Source organism: Aquarana catesbeiana, linkage group LG02 (assembly GCF_042186555.1).
Source record: "Aquarana catesbeiana isolate 2022-GZ linkage group LG02, ASM4218655v1, whole genome shotgun sequence".
Lineage (NCBI taxonomy): Eukaryota > Metazoa > Chordata > Amphibia > Anura > Ranidae > Aquarana > Aquarana catesbeiana.
This window is the reverse complement of record NC_133325.1, coordinates 351,521,425-351,539,152: the sequence shown is the minus strand read 5'-3', so window position 1 is coordinate 351,539,152 and position 17,728 is coordinate 351,521,425. Positions and strand designations below refer to the sequence as shown.

Below are 17,728 nucleotides of genomic sequence, written 5' to 3'. Positions count from 1 at the left end.
ATGGAACAAGTTCTGTAGTGCAAATCTGCAAAATGCAAAAAGCACTAAAAATGAATAGATGTGAATCCAGCCTAAGAGTTCAGAAAAAAAGGGGCAGGGAGCTACACTCTGCAGAGCTCAGTGAGGAGAGCTCTGAGAGCTGATTGGAGGGAAGGGACACACTCCCCTCCACACAGCACACAGGAAGAGAGCTGAGGCTGCCAATCAGCTGGAGTTCCCTCCCCGTCACCATTTTTCTCTTGGTGTCAGGAAAACTTGTAAGGAGGGACTCATGCTGATAGCAGAGGAACAAAGCAGCAGACAGAGATGACACTTAGTGCTCTTAATTGAGACAGGTACACACTATAGAGGGGTATGCTTTGTTCATATTTCATGCCTGAGGTTTACAACCACTTTAAATAAACTCTATCAACATTTCAAAAGTGACTGGTGCTTAATTTTTCATGCCCCACAAAAAGTCAAGTCTAAAGGTTAAATCTCAGCGCTATCCTCTCTTTCAACAAATGTTCAGATAAGCTATCAGCCACACAAGAAATACACTGTTTTCAATGAGTCAGCTTATGCTTAGGATTGCATTATAAATAGGAGCAGTAAAACAAAACCTTAGCATAACACTACAAAGTAGGAAGCAGAGCCCACTGTTTGCTCCCAGCTGCACCTCTAGGTGTCTGTATGTTGGGTACTTTTTTAGTTTAAAGGACAACTAAAGGCAAAACTCTTTTTTTCTTTGTTTTGGACAGAGTGGAGAGGGATTAGAACGCATGTCACTATTTTATGCTGTCGGTGCCCCTGTGAGGGAGATTCACCCCCTCTATTTGTATTGTCTACCATTATCATTGAAAGTGAAAGTAAAAGAAAATCCCAAATTTTGGGTTGTCCCCGGAAAAGTAATAGAAGGGAAATCTTCCAATTGGGGCACTAGTTAAGGAATTGAGGAAAAGATGATCCGCACTCCGGTGATTGCTCTTAAAAAGTGTAAAATTTATTGACAAGCCACAGTGACCAAACGCAAATGAGAACAGTTGACGCATTTCAGCCTATAAGGCCTTAGTCATAACTAGTTAATGAATTCCCTTAATTTGCAGGGATTTCCTTTCACTTACTGCTTGGCTATGGAACAGGAAGTGAAGGAAAATCTCTGCAATGGGGCAGAGATGGCAGGAAAAAAAAAAACTGACGGGTTATAGCCCTCCCTTTCTTTATCTAAAATGGGAGAAAAAAGTTTTGCCTATAGTTCTACTTTAAGCTCCTTGGGTTTTAAACTTCAGGCAATTCTAAAAGACAAAAAAGAATGCAGCTCTGTAATCATTATTACATAATGAAATTATTAAGCAATGTGAATATTTGATTTTAACTTGGTTCCAGCCTCTTGCAGCCCTAAACAGCAGAACCCAGACTCAGAGAGGGTGAGGCAGCACAAAGAGCCAGTTACGCTGCAGTGTGCTAATAAGGGACATACTGATAAGAGGAGATAGCCAAGTGACAGGAACAAACTCAGAAGTCTGCTTCTTCCCATTTTACTATCCAATCATAGGTTAGGGGAGGGCCAAGACCTGTAATTGTTTATGAACTGCAGTGGAGAAAAATTAGGTCTTGGCCATGCCACACAACGTAATACTGTTTGGTAGAGCTGTGTAAATCTCAGAACTGAATGGACAGAAAGACTATCCATTTTGGAGCTTCTTCCAGCTCTTAAGCCTTAAGGCTCTTAAGGCTAGTAAAGCTACCCATCTCTGGTCCACTAGTGAAACCAACCATTGTTAGTAAGAAACTGTGTATGACTTTTTATTTTCTACCCCACGGATTCACACACTTATTTGCATTAAAAATATTGATTGTTTACCCATTGCATTAATAAAAGATATGGCAATAGATTATATAGGTATTGTTTGTTAAATAAGCATATATTTATTCTTTCATGACTTACTGTAGATTAACCAATATTTAAAAGTCATTCATGTACTATATTAATCCAGGTGGGGCGTTGGGTGGTGGATAGGGCTAATCACGGCACCTGTAGCGCACGGCAGCGAATTATGGGTGTAGCAAAATTGCAACAGTGAAAGGTGCTTAAAATTTGAGCCTATGTACAAAGTGCAGGGTTGATAAGTATGTAATGTACAGAGTGTAGGTGAGAACATGCAGGAAATGGCTGTGTGTGGCTGTACATCGGTGCTTGTGTAAACATGAGTATAGTGTATAGGCCTATGCAAAAAATAGCTGATGCACCCAGTTCTAGCCTGTGGTCAATGCCTTGTACTGGCTACAAATGCTTAATGTTGGCCTTGTTCTTTTGTTCCACCCATACTCAGTGCAAATTTCTCATAGTTGCAGGAAAGAAATTTGCACACTTCCCCCATCAACACAGTGCTGACAGAGGAATCAGCAATTGTCTCCTTCTGGGGGGGGGGGGGTCAGCCATCCTCACCTGGGAGAAGACAGTGATTATCACTAAGAGAATCCAGCAGGCTGGTTGTACCCAAGTTGATCAATTAGATAACTTGATACATTCAGCCCAGGACCATCTTAATAACATCATGGGCCCCTGGGCAAAGTAATGCATTAGGGCCCCTACCAGGGCGATGGTGACCTACGGCCTATGGAGTGGGTGTGGCTAAATAATGCTACATATTGGGCATGGCTTTTTAGTCTGATCAGAAACAACAAATACAGACAACTAGGGAATTATCTCAAATTAAATTCACCCCCTATGCACACTGTCCTGTCCTCTCTACACACTGCCCCCCCCCCCCCATATACACTGACTCTTTTTCCCTGCTCCCACTCCTTTTTGAAACTATCTACCTCCCTGTACAAACTGCCCCCCGTCATAAATGCCTCTCCCAGCCTGTATTTATGTATGACTGTACACAGTATGGGGGGTGAGGGAAGGAGGGCACAGTACATGGGGGTTGGAGAACACAGTAGAGGGGAGGTCAGGAGTGTACAGTATCAGCTGTAGTTATGTATAGTGTCAGGTTTAGGTAGTATAGGGAGGTATAGTGACAGGAATGGATAGTACAGGAAGGTATAGTGACAGGATTGGGCAGTATAGGGAGGTATAATGGCAGGATTTGGGTAGTATAGGGAGGTATAATGGCAGGATTGGATAGTATAGGGAGGTATAGTGACAGGATTGAATAGTATAGGGAGGTATAGTGACAGGATTGGGTAGTATAGGGAGGTATAGTGACAGGATTGGGTAGTATAGGGAGGTATAGTGACAGGATTGGGTAGTATAGGGAGGTATAGTGACAGCATTGGATAGTATAGGGAGGAATAGTGACAGGATTGGATAGTATAGGGAGGTATAGTGACAGGATTGGATTGTATAGGGAGGTATTGTGACAGGATTGAATAAGTATAGGGAGGTATAGTGGTAGGATTGGATAGTATAGGGAGGTATAGTGACAGAACTGGATAGTATAGGGAGGTATAGTGACAGGATTGAATAGTATAGGGAGGTATAGTGACAGGATTGGATAGTATAGGGAGGTATAGTGACAGGATTGGATAGTATAGGGAGGTATAGTGACAGGATTGAATAGTATAGGGAGGTATAGTGACAGGATTGGATAGTATAGGGAGGTATAGTGACAGGATTGGGTAGTATAGGGAGGTATAGTGACAGGATTGGGTAGTATAGGGAGGTATAGTGACAGGATTGGGTAGTATAGGGAGGTATAGTGACAGCATTGGATAGTATAGGGAGGAATAGTGACAGGATTAGATAGTATAGGGAGGTATAGTGACAGGATTGTATTGTATAGGGAGGTATAGTGGTAGGATTGGATAGTATAGGGAGGTATAGTGACAGGACTGGATAGTATAGGGAGGTATAGTGACAAGATTGGGTAGTATAGGGAGGTATAGTGGCAGGATTGGATAGTATAGGGAGCAGTAGTGTAATTAGGTTTTGTGTTGCCCTAGACCTGACTAAACTCGCGCACCCCCGAATTTAAATATGACCCACCCCTTCCTGTCAAGGCCACACCACTTGCTGTTTAAGACCCGCCCTGAAATTTTCGAGTGGGGACGCTAGTTCTGAGGGCTTGGGGGGGGGGGGGCAATGGATTCCCTTAATTTGCATAGATTTCCTCTCACTTCCTGTTTGGCTATGGGGCAAGAAGTGAAAGGAAATATCTGCCATGGGACAGGGATCGTAAAAAATAAACTGACAGGGGCTATAACCCTCCCTTATTCAATCCAAAATGAAAAAAAAAGTGTTGCCTATAGTTTTACTTTAAGCACAAATTTCTGGTAATTTTATGGAGAGGACTAAGAAGATATAACCATGCCAATGGTGCAGCAGAAAACATGTAGCACAGTGAGGAAGGTTTGTGGTCCAGGATGACAGGACAGTGAAAAATAGAAGCGGCACCCCCCCCCCCCACAGTTGCAGAATGCCGGCAGCAGTGCGGCCGCTTTATGGGGGGGGCTTTATTGCCTCTCAGTCCAGTCCGCCCCATAAGACTGGCGCTACACTAACAGTGTATCGCAAGCTGGCGGGGACTCTTTCCATGCTGCCCCCCTGCAAAGTGCTGCCCTAGGCCTGGGCCTTGTCGGCCTAGGCCAGGATACAGCGTTGATAGGGAGATATGGTGACAGGATTGGATAGTATAGGGAGCTATAGTGCAGGGGCCCCCCATGCAGCTTGGGCCCCTGGGCAGTGCCCATTAACAACTCGAATCTCGGCTGATTCCTGATGAACCAGTCGAAATTTGAAACGAGTATGGCCGGCCTACGAGAAAATGATAAGAAACGGAAATTAAGCACCAATGCACACAGACATCTCCTGATCTAGCTGTTTTTGTTCAGAACAAGTTATGACGTAATGTTCATGGTGCCTTGTAGGTTCCTTGCAGAAGAGCCTCATCAGATGGAAGAACAATTAGACAAAAATCCTTGGGCAGTTGCTACTATTTCTGCTCTGAAAAGCTGGAGCCATCCCTCAACAATCTTCTTGACTAAGTGCACAGGATTCAGATAAATTGCCCTTTGCTTCTTTAACCCCCCCCCCCCCCCCCCCGAAGTGTCAGCACAGGGCACCTTTAACTTTTCTGGGTTTTTTTGTGCCCATCATAGAAAAACCATACTGAGAAGAATGTGGTCACCAAAGACTTCTGCAATCATAGTAATGATGTAAAGATGCTTTGAGCACACTTGTTACATCCTTATGACAAAATTATGATGCCATCATAAAAAAAGGTTTATATTTAATCATACTCACCGTGAACAAATAAGAAAAGCCTCAAAATTTGAAGCAATATTAAAAGTTTCATTGTAGGTGAGGCCACACCTCCATGTATTCATAATGGAAAGATAGACCTATAAGAAAACCAAAATAATATGAAGTTACAATAGTAAATATAATTTCACATTTTTGTGATTTCAATAAAGAATATGTTACCCCAATATTTCATATTCCTGATATGTGTCCATTGTACCATGTACTTATGTTAAACAGTATCCTGTTCTCTTTGTATTGCTTCCTTTTGTGTGAAATACTTAGTGATCCTGCCAGTCCCCCTGCTTTCCTAATAAAAACTGTCCACACTAGGCATGAAAGCACATCTTTCCCAGCATGGTCAATTTTCTGGCTGTGCTAGGAGCACAGCCTGCCTGTCCCTTAAAGACATTTGCTGACACTCCCCCTGCACAGCTAATCACTGCGAAAATCAGTGTACTGTTGACACACACACATTTTGCCTTCATCCCTATTTTAACTGAATGGGTTATTTTAAAGGGTTGTAAGGGCTTTACTATAAAGTGCCATTAAACAGACTGAGAAAAACTCTCATTACAGCGAGGAATGGGTTCACCTGCTGGTGACACTGTGTCTCCCAGACCTTTAGGTTGTAGTTCCAGTGTCCACCAGCAGGTATCTCCCAGCAGCCAGCAGTTCCTAGCAATTAGTCATCACCTGACTGTTGGGAGCATATTTAGTCCCTCCTCTGCTACTCCATCTTGCCTTGGTGTTTTTCTGTGTGCCCCTGACCTGTGTGCCTTGTGACCTGCTACTCTGTTCTTGTTTCCTGATCCTTGTCCCACCAGGTTGTTCCTGTTCTTGTGTATCCTTTCCCTGTCCTGGCTTGTTCCCTGCTCCTTCTGCCTCACATACTGTGTATGACCTTGGCTCCGATACTGACCTATTCTTAATTCTTACCTTGCCATCTGTATATCGTTAGCTCTGGTTTAGTTTATTTATTGTGATCACTTTCACCCATTAGTCTTCACTTGTTTAGGTTCTTGGGGTTTTGATAATCTTGGTGTGGCATTATCCTTTAACCACTTGAGTTCCGCAAGGTCTTACCCCCTTAATGACCAGGGTATTTTTTGCTATTCTGGACTGCACTAATTTAACCACTTGCCTACTGGGCACTTAAACCCCCCCTGGTGACTAGACCAATTTTCAGCTTTCAGTGCTCTCACACTTTGAATGACAATTACTCATCATTATTATCATGTAGTACTGTACCCAAATGAATTTTTTGTCCTTTTTTCATACAAATAGAGCTTTCTTTTGGTGGTATTTGATCACCTCTGGGTTTTTTTATTTTTTACGCCATAAATTAAAATAGACAGAACATTTTGAAAAAAACACATTTTCTGTGATAAAATTTTGCAAATTATTAATTTTTTTCCATAAATTTTGGCCACAATTTATACTGCTACATATCTTTGGTAAAAATAACCCAAATTAGTGGACATTATTTGGTCTGTGTGAAAGTTAGAGAGTCTACAAGCTGTGGTGCAAATCATAAAAAATTGATCACACCTGATGTGCTGGTGGCCTATCTCATTTCTTGCGACCCGAACAAACCAGGAAAGTACAAACACCCCCAAATGACCCCTTTTTTGAAAGTAGACATTCCAAGGTATTTAGTAAGATGCATGGTGAGGTTTTTGACGTTGTCATTTTTTCCCACAATTCTTTGCAAAATTAAGATTTTTTTTTTTTCTTCCCTACAAAATTGTTATTGTAATAGGTTATTTCTCACACATGGCATGTGTATACCACAAATGACGCCCCAAAATACATTCTGCTACTCCTCCTAAGTATGGCGATACCACATGTGTGGGACTTTTTCACAGCCTAGCAACATAGAGAGGCCCAACATGCAGGGAGCACCATCAGGTGTTCTAAGAACATAAATGACACATCTAACTTGCCCACAAAATGACCCCATTTTGGAAAGCTAACACCCCAACGTATAATCTATGAGGCATAATGAGTCTTTTGAATGGTTCATTTTTTTCCAGAAGTTTTTGGAAAATGTGGAAAAAAATGAAAACGCATTTTTTTTACACAAAGTTGGCCATTTATAAGATATTTCCAACACATAGCATGTTCATATCAAAAATGACACCCCAAAATACATTCTGCTACTCCTCCTGAGTATGGCGATACCACATGTGTGAGACTTTTACACAGCCTGGCCACATACAAGGAACACCGTCAGGTGTTTTAGGGACACATAGCATGCACATACCAAGAATTACACCCCAAAATATATTCTGCTGAGCAAAGGGTAAACAAAAGATTACCTGTGGTTTTAGTAGCGCAGTTGTCCACAGGAGGATAGCACTGGTCCAGGCAGCAGGCAGGGACTTGGTCAGCAAAAGCAAACGCAATTGTGCAGGCAACAGGCAGGAATACTGTCCATAGTCAGTACAGGCAGCAGGCAGGGATACTGTTCATATACAGTCCAGGGTCAGTGCAGGCAGAGATTGTCAGCAGTGCCAAAATATTGGTCCTGGTAGTAGGCAGGAACATGGTCCATGTGGTGTGGTCAGTTCATGCGACAGGCAGAGGCATAGGTCCTACAGGCAGCAGGCAGAAGTAGGGCCTCATTCAGGACAGAATGGGGACAGGGGTAGAGGCTTCTCCCAACCAAATCTCTTTGAAGCCTCTGAGTCTCCAGACCCTAATCTAGGAATGAGAAAACAAAAAAAACTTTTCTTCATCCAGAAAAACAATTCTGGAGCCCCTCACATATGTGAGACCCCTGTGTTATGAATCCCACTAGTCCAGTGACAGGGTACAAGAACAGTCCAAGAGGCAGGCAAAAAGTATGGTCAAACAGTCCAGGGTCAGTTCCAGATCAGGCAAAGGTATGTACAGAATCGGTAGGCAGAAGCGTGGTCGAATAACAAGTCAGGGTCAGTTCCAGATCAAGCAGAGGTATGAACAGAATCGGTAGGCAGAAGCGTAGTCGAATAACAAGCCAGGGTCAGTTACAAAGAAAGTAGAGGCATAAGGGATGTGAATGTAAATGGCAGGAAGTGAGGGTTATGTTTACCATACTTCACTAATAATTTAGTGAAGTATGGTAACGGCGGAAACAGTCAACTATGCAGAGGCCTCAAAAGGTTTCTGGTGGGCCTTCGGGAATACAAGGGCAGTGGTGATTTCCTCCTGGTATCCAAAGAAGGATTTGGGGCTTTCAGTGGATTTGTGATAGATAACGTAGCTGTTGTATATGGCCAAATTAAACAAATAAATTGAACCTTTTTTATACCACTGGTATGTTCGTCTTGTGGCAAGGTAGGGTTCGAGCATTTGGTCCGTGAAGTTGACACCCCCATGAACATATTGTATTCGCGGACACATGTTGGTTTTTGGATTGGGCCATTCCTCCTGGTGATCTCAAGGAATGTATTGTTGTGGATTGATGAAAGCACGTAGACATCCCTTCTGTCTCTCTACTTCACAGCCAGAATTTCCTCATTCCATAAACTCGCCGTCTCCCCTCTTCTTAGCTTCTTGTTGACGAGGCTTTGAGGAAAGCCCTTCTGATTCATCCTTATGGTGCCACATGCTGGAGTGTTCTTTCTGTGAAGGTTGCGGAACAGGGGCAAACGAGTATAAAAGTTGTCCACATACAAATGGTAGCCTTTCTCCAGGAGTGGGTTTATGAGTTCTCAAATGACTTTCCCGCTTGATCCGATGTAGTCTGGGCAATTAGGGGGATGTAGCTGGGTGTTCTTCCCTTCGTATACCATGAAGGCATATGTATACCCTGTGGTTCGGTCGCACAATTTATAAAGCTTCACCCCATAGCAGGCCCTTTTGGTGGGAATAAATTGTTTTATGCCCAGCCTGCCAGAAAATTTGACAAGGGACTCATCCACGCATATGTGTTGGTCTGGGGTAAACAACGGGGGGAAGATTTCAGAAAAATAATTTAGTAGTGGCCGAATTTCTAAAGCTTGTCAAAATTTGGGTCATTTCGGGGAGGGTACTGGGTATTATCATTGTATTGTAGAAATCTCATAATCATGAGATATCTGGTTCTGGGCATTACTGAGGAAAAGATGGGCACGTGGTGGATGGGGAAGGTTGACCAATATGAACGTAATACATTTTTTTGGTTAGTCCCATACAGAATGTGAGGTCCAAAAAAATTTTAAACTCCTCCACTGATGGGCTCTCCACTCATAGGGACGGGCATAATAGGACGATGGGTTACCTGCTATGAATTGCTGTGCATACAGGTTGCACTGGTCCACAATTGATGCTAGCATGTCCTCAGTAAAAATTATATGGAAAAAATAAATCGGGGAAAAATTTTCTGTGTCCACCTGGACTCCTGGCTGGGCAGTGAAAGGGGGAATGATAGCTTCTCCTGAATTAGGAGGAAGCCACAAGGGGTTCTGAAGGGAATAGGGAAGGCTGGCATGGGACCTAACCCTGAGGTGACACCCCACTGGTACGTGGCCTTTGCCGAGGTACTGTGGTACTGGTGGATGGCACTGCGGTGCTGGTGGATGGCAATGCGGTGCTGGTGGATGGCACTGCCTCCTCACCAGAACGCCTTCGTCTGGTGGGCGGACTCTCATCCTCCTCTGAGGCTGTCAGTGTTCCACTGCTTAGGACAGGCTCGTAGTCCACGTCAGACTCAGAATCTGAATATGAGGAAGAATCCGAAGCAAAGAGCTCCCCGTTGCTCTCGTCGGCCGCAAGAATATTGTACGCCTCCTCGGCTGAAAATAATCTTTTAGACATTCTTGGTGGTGACAAATGGCACCGATATGTGGCACTGATGACACGTGACACTGATGTGGCACTGGTGACCGATGGCACTGATATGGCACTGATGAAACGTGGCACTGATGTGGCAGGTGACATGGACAGGTGGCACTGATGTGGCAGGCGACACTGACAGGTGGCACTGATGACAGATGGCACTGACGACAGATGGCACTAATACGTGGCACTGATGACACGTGACACTGGCAGATGGCCCTCGTGACAGATGGCACTGATACATGGCACTGATGACACGTGACACTGGCAGGTGGCACTGATATGTGGCACTGATGTGGCACTGATGACACTTGGCACTGATGACACGTGGCACTGATGTGGCAGGTGACACTGACAGGTGGCACTGATGACTGATGACACTGATAGTGTCACAGTGCCATCTGTTATCAGTGCCATCTAACAGCGATGAGCACTGTAGCACTGATGTGACACTATATGGGCACTATTTGGGCTGATTTATACAGTGTTTTTACTGTAATCACTCCTAAACGGTTGGCACTCACAGATCTGAAGCACAGGTCGCTCTCCCTCCTCACACGCGGTCTCTGTGTGAGGAGGGAGAGCCAGCAATGAGAGATGATCTCATATGTTTACACTTGAGATCATCTCTCACTGGAAGCTCCGATCGAGTGCTAAATGGCCGCTGTGACTGGCCATTTAGCACGATCTGTGATTGGCTGTGTCCAAGGGACACGACCAACACAGAATTTCCCCGATGAGCTCCCGCGGTAGCGCGCAGAGGAGAAGTAAACAGGAGGATGTTCAGGGATGCCCTCCTGGCAATTGAGCACTGCGCTGTAGCCCTCTCTCGACTATAGCGCGGGCGCGAAGTGGTTAACTGGCAATTGCGTGTTTATGCAACGCTGTACGCAAATGAACTTTTAATTATTTTTTTCAGAAAAATAGAGCTTTCTTTTAGTGGTAATTGATCACCACTGTGCAGGCCAGTCAAGTTCCTCCTCCCCAAACTCACTCATCCGTGTCTTTATGGAACTTGTTTGCATACTGGTACACAGTCATGTTGGAACAGATAGGGACCATCCCCAAACTGTTCCCACAAAGTTGGGAGCATGAAATTTCCCAGAATGTCTTGGTATGCTGATGCCTTAAGCGTTCCCTTCACTCAAACCAAGGAACCAAGCCCAACCCCTGAAAGACAACTCCACACCATAATCCCCCCGCCACCAAATGATTTGGACCAATGCACAAAGCAAGGTCCATAAAGACATGGATGAGCGAGTTTGGGGTGGAGGAACTTGACTGACCTACACAGAGTCCTGACCTCAACCCGATAGAACACTTTTGGGATGAATTTGAATGGAGACTGCAAGCCAGGTCTTCTCGTCCAAGATCAGTGTCTGACCTCACAAATGTGCTTTTGGAAGAATGGTCAAACATTCTCATAGACACACTCCTAAACCTTGTGGAAAGCCTTCCCAGAAGATTTGAAGCTGTTATAGCTGCAAAGGGTCGGCCAACTCAATATTGAACCCTGCAGACGAAGACTGGGATGCCATTAAAGTTCATGTGCGTGTAAAGGAAGGTGTCCCAATACTTTTGGTAATATAGTGTACTGTATAATTAAAAATATTAATTCATTCTGATGTACTAATGGCCTATATCATTTCTTGAGGTCCTAAAATGCTAGGACAGTACAATCCCCCCCGATAACCCCTTTTTAAAAAGCAGACAGTCTGAGGCATTTAGTAAAAGGCATGGTGAGCTTTCTGAAGTTGAAAATTTTTTGAAAACAAAGAAATTGAATAAAGTTTTTACATACAGTACAGCGTCATCATATGACTGATGAGGCTGTGATCAGGGATACTGACTGAAGACAGTATGTTAAAATAAAAATAAAGAATAATTTTCATTTTTTATTTTTTTTTCACATCCTGTCATCAGAGTAGTTCAGTGTCACCATATTAACACTACTCTGGGGGAGGTAATTAGGGATTTCTTTCTTTCTTTTTTTTTATTACATTTTGTTTGTTGTTACAATGAAGGTCATTGTAACAGCAACGTTTTGGGTTAACTATTCATGACAGCTGTGATCACTAGTGATCTGTGATTGGCTATAGCTAATTACAGTGTACAGGGTGCTGTTATTGACCAAGGTACCATGTGATAGCTGTGGGCCAATCACAGCAGAGGCAACACAGCTGAATGAATTTCCAGTCTCCTCATTTGAGGCACACTGCATTCGTCTTTTCTCTCCAGTTTCTCTAAGGCTGTGATCTACTGGCCCCCTGGACCAGTATCAACCTTTCTTGATGACTTCTCTGCCTGGCTACCCTACTTTCTCTCTTCTGAAATCCCCACTATCAGACTTCAACATCCCCTTTAATACTAACACTCCTGCTACTTCCAAACTTCTCAGTCTAACCTCCTCCTTTGACCTGAAGCAATGGATACATGCTTCTGCTCACTCTGAAGGCAATACCCTAGACCAGGGGTCTCAAACTGGTGGCCCTCCAGCTGTTGCAAAACTACAACTCCCATGAGGCATTGCAAGGCTGACAGTTACAAGCATGACTCCCACAGGCAGAGGTATGATGGGACGTGTAGTTTCGCAACAGCTGGAGGGCCGCCAATTTGAGACCCCTGCCCTAGACCTTGTTCTCTCCCACCTATGCACTCCGCGCAACCTCTCCAACTATCCTTACCCTTATCACTACCTTATTAGTTTCACTCTCTCCCTCTCCCCCACCTCCTCTCCCTCCAACCGCCTAACACTTACCCGTAAAAACCTACATCATCTCAACCCTTCTCATCTCCACTCTGCTACTGACCACCTCTATGACAAAATCGCACCCCTGTCCTCCACCGACCTAGCCACTTCTGTCTACAACACTTCACTTCTAGCCTCACTGGACACACTGGCACTCCTCACTACACACAGAATCAGGCTCTGTCCCCTTTAATCTTGACAAACAGATGACACTAGAAGTCTGAAAAAACACTGTTGTGCTCCTGAGTGCCTGTGGCGTAAGACAAAGTCTCAAAAAGATTTCAACCATTATAAATCTGCCCTCCAAAAATACAATTCCTGCCTCCTCACTGCCAAGCAGACCTATTTTATCTCTCTCATTAACACCTTATCATCCCATCCCCGTCAACTCTTCTCTACCTTCAACTCTCTACTTCGTCCTCCACTGCCTCCACCCAGCCAATTTACACTGTTATACAAGCTGTACACTCACTACTACGTTGTAGCATAATGTCATTTCTTCAGTGTTGTCACATGAAAAGATATAATAAAATAATAATAATAATAATAATAAAGTGCTCATTTTAAAGGTTACATAAGAGCTGTCAAGCTGGCGCCGCGTCATTGGCTGGGTGCCTCCGGTGGAGGCAGGATCCTGTGCGTGTTCCTCGCTGGAGATCATCCATCGCTGGAGATCGAGAATTGGATTACATTGCTGGAGTAGGAGCATGGATTTATTGGACTACATCACTGGAATCTCTTTTTTATTTTTTTTATTTTTAATAAAGGACTTGTCCCAAGCCATCTCCTGTGGTTTTTTAACTTTTTGACACTTTCTTTTCGTGAAATGGTAAGGGTACAATGTAGAAAAACAAAAAAAACTACGCTATATATAGAAATGTGAAGAGATGATATATGCAATAAACACACACATATATGGCAATGATATCAAATCAGTATTGTAAATTAATAGCATAGTTCATTAGTGTAAAGGAAAACAGGAGGAGTCCCCTGGTAGTTCTCCATGAGATTCCAGTGAAAAATGGAAAGCAAGTACACCCTGCACAGTGAACCTCCACCACCAAACATATGCGCTTACCAGATGGGAAGCACAAATAAGCACATCTCAGGACAATGTCCGGGTAGGGCTGCAAGACAGTGGAGACAATTCTTTGGATGGTGTGGATGGTGTGCATATGAGCTAGATCCCGGTATGCTGTCTGCGATCTCTCTCCGTGTAGCGTGGCTCCGACCAACCAGCAACCCCAGTTATAAACATAAGAGTGGAAGAAGGGCAGCAATAGCGTAAATCCGGTAAAGAGATTTATTTAAAATACGGTAAAAAACACTTACAAAATATCAGTTGTAAAAAGAGCAAACGCTGGCCGGCCATATATGTGTGTGTTTATTGCATATATCATCTCTTCACATTTCTATATATAGCGCCGTTTTTTTGTTTTTCATGTTTGTTGTGAATATTTCATGGTTGAACTGCTGCTTATTTGGGGGGTTTTCTATGACAGCGCAGTGATTTTTTTGCTTGTTTTGTTTGCCTTTTGTATGTTATTACCACAGCTTTCCTTTCTATATGCGATTATAGTCGTAAAGGGTACAATGTACCCCTTACCAATTCACATGGGGGGGCGGGATCTGGGTGTCCCCTTTGTTAAAGGGGGCTTCCAGATTCCGATAAGCCCCCCGCCTGCAGACCCCCACAACCACCGGGCAAGGGTTGTGGGGATGAGGCCCTTGTCCCCATCAACATGGGGACATCCTCCCCATGTTGAGGGCATGTGGCCTGGTACGGTTCAGGAGGGGGGGCGCTCTCTCGTCCCCCCCTCTTTTCCTGTGGCCTGCCAGGTTGCGTGTTCAGATAAGGGTCTGGTATAGATTTTGGGGGGGAACCCCACGCCATTTTTTTTTTTAATTTTGGCGCGGAGTTCCCCTTAATATCCATACAAGACCTGAATTTTGGGGGACCCCCACGCATTTTTTTTTAATTTTTCAATGACTTTTATGTGTATTGTCGGGACCAACAATTCATTAATTGCCGGCACTAGTGCTAGCACTTTTAAATTACTTTTTTTTCCTTTAGAAATGTCATTTTGCTCTCGGACTGTTATAAACATGGGAAACATGTGCTACTTTACAGGCATACTATAGACACCCCCCAGGTACGAAATTTAAAGGAATCTTTCACTTTTATTGTTTCACTTTAAGCATTATTAAAATCACTGCTCCCGAAAAAACGGACGTTTTTAAAACTTTTTTTTGCATTGACATGTACATGTCCCCTGGGGCAGGACCCGGGTCCCCAAACACTTTTTATGACAATAACTTGCATATTAACCTTTAAAATTAGCATTTTAGGTTTCTACCATAGACTTTTAAAGGGTGTTCCACAGCTTTTCGAATTTGCCGCGAACACCCCAAATTGTTCGCTGTTCGGCGAATGGGCGAACAGCCAATGTTCGAGTCAAACTCATGTCCGACTCGAAAAGGTAGCCCATCCCTACTCATAAAGCCATAAATGGGGACTCTAGCATTGGGAGGAAACTAAAGTGGGAGTAAACTTCCATGCATAATTTGTACCTATTGGTAAACCTATAATAAGGCTTCCCTATAGGTACTGTAAATATCTCCAGGCACCGTTTAGGAGATATTTACTGTACATGAAGCCGGTTACATCGCTGGTGCATGGGCTCTGAAGAAATGGCCACCCAGGCCCTTCCTTCAGACTCCTGTGCCATAAACGGCGGCTCCCGCGAGCATGCACGGGAATGACTTCATTGTGGTTCCAGCCACTCACACAGCTGGAGTCCGTGAACCCAGAAGGAAGACCGGTTGAAAATGGAAGCCTTGTCAGCTCACCGCGGGAAGGCTTCGTTCTAAGGTAAGTTTCATATAATGTGCTTGTATGTGATACATACTAGCACATTAAGGCTTTACCTTGCAGGTTCCAAAAACAAAAACAGCGGTTTACTACCGCTTTCACATAAGGTCTGTATAGAAGACACATGGCCACACAATGAAGTTGGACGAGAAGTTTAAATCTTAAACTGCATAAAGGGTTACACAGTTACATAGTTAGTCTGATTGAAAAAAGGGTCCATCCAGTTCAACCCACGAAAAAAAAAAAAAAAAAAAAACGCTGTTAGAGTGGTAAGGATGGTGGTGTCAACAGGGAGTGTAGATAAAACCAAAAAACTTTTAGATCTGTTTCTATGAAAAATGGTAGTGATGTGTGTGCACACACACGGACACTCAGGTTTAACTGGACTGGTGTCTTTATTTAACTCTACCAACTATGTACTGTAACTATAACTACGACACAATTACTGTACAAAACAGAAAGCAGAGCCTGTTATGGTGAGCAAATATAGCTGCCCTGATGTGCATATTTAATTACAGACTATACACAGAAGAAACAATAATAACACATTTTGATCAACGTATTTCATAAAGTTAGGCTCTTTTACTTGTATATATAATAAAAATATACAAGATTGTACCGTCCCTCTAATTACAATAACTTTTAACATAACAATCAACTTTCACTCTAGCATTGGTAAAGAAACAATAAAGGAAATATTTACGCTGTTTAGGGTTTGAAGATATAAAACAGAGCGAATGCATCCTTAAATCGTAACACCATCCCCACCTTTTTTTGTTCTCCTAGTCGTGAAAAGTTTTACCTGAGATCTTTGGACTTTGTTGAATCACAGTTCAGTCTGATGTGTCACACTGTGTACTGATCTATAAATTCCACAGGGAATCATGCAGTGTCGCCCAGGGTCCACCTTCAGACTGTCACTGTGACTCAGGAGGGGACGTGTCCTATCGGTGATCTGTGGTGCTGCACACTGCTGTCAGTGTGTGTGCTGTCCATTCTAATTTCCTGCCCTCCTGAGTCCTGTCTCTGAGCTACTTACTTACTATATTAAAAATAAAATAAGAAATGTTTTTTGCCTTAATATCCACCTTAAATCACATTGCTAATTGCATAATATACTTGTTTGTAGCCTAAACACTGAAATTTGCACTTAAAGCAGAGTTCCACCCAAAAATTGAACTTCCGCTTTAAGTGCTGGTGACACCCTTACATGCCACATTTGGCATGTCATTTTTTTGGGGGGGGGGGGGGAGCGGGTACCCTGTTTTTACAGGCACCCAGCTCCCACTTCCTCCCTGCAATCTTCTGGGACACGTCACAGGTCCCAGAAGATTGCCCGGCCATTCACAGCACGCAGTGCGGCTCGGCTGTGCAGCCACAGCTGGGCGCCCACAGTTAGAATGCCGGCGCCGCGGAGAGGAGTGAGGCTTCATGAGCCCACATGGCAGAACCGTGGGACAGGTGAGTGTCTGAATGTTAAAAGTTAGCAGCTACACTTTTTGTAGCTGCTGACTTTTAAATGGGTGGAACTCCGCTTTAAACCAATATTTTTGTAACTTTTGGAAATGCCAGTAAAAACGTGGCTGTGCCAGTAAATTTTGGGTGTCGTGTCAGTAAATTTTATTCTGGTAGGTTGGCGACACTGCAATCATGTACCCTGTAAAATCACTGTGGCAGCAGTGCATTATTCCCCAACGTAAAGAAGAACAGAATATGCCTTGCATTAAATAAGATATACTGTAGGTGAATTATAATCATACACAAGTGTTTCTGTACAAATCTGGCACCCTATATTATTAAAGAACCATAGGGAGACAACATAAAAGTCAAAAAGTATAAGTATCAATTTATTGTAAAGGACAAAAGAAAAATAAATGTATAGACGCACAATAGCCTGCCATGAGAGAAAAATGGAAGCCATTTGGAGACATTACTGACCTCCTGACCTCACCATGCTGGTTGCCTTGGCTCCTAAAAGAGAAATTTTAGGCAACAAGTTATAGAATACAGTGGCAGCCTGTCCATTAGGGGCGCGGCCCCCTCTATCCACGGCCTGCCACACCCTTTTCATGCATCC

General features: G+C 43.6%; 1 protein-coding gene across 6 annotated transcripts in view; it reads right to left on the bottom strand.

The window, feature by feature from the left end:
- Window positions 1-17,728, bottom strand: part of HHLA2 (HHLA2 member of B7 family) — a 63,083-nt gene that overhangs the window by 34,880 nt on the left and 10,475 nt on the right. For 3 of the 6 annotated variants that reach the window (XM_073614974.1, XM_073614975.1, XM_073614970.1), the window contains exon 2: window positions 5,231-5,328. In XM_073614974.1, the coding sequence (XP_073471075.1) occupies window positions 5,231-5,282 (52 nt within the window). In that variant the 5' untranslated portion in view covers window positions 5,283-5,328. Of the gene's footprint in view, window positions 1-5,230; window positions 5,329-16,354; window positions 16,581-17,728 lie in introns of those variants that run through there. The other 3 variants (XM_073614971.1, XM_073614972.1, XM_073614973.1) reach the window with 3 other exon arrangements.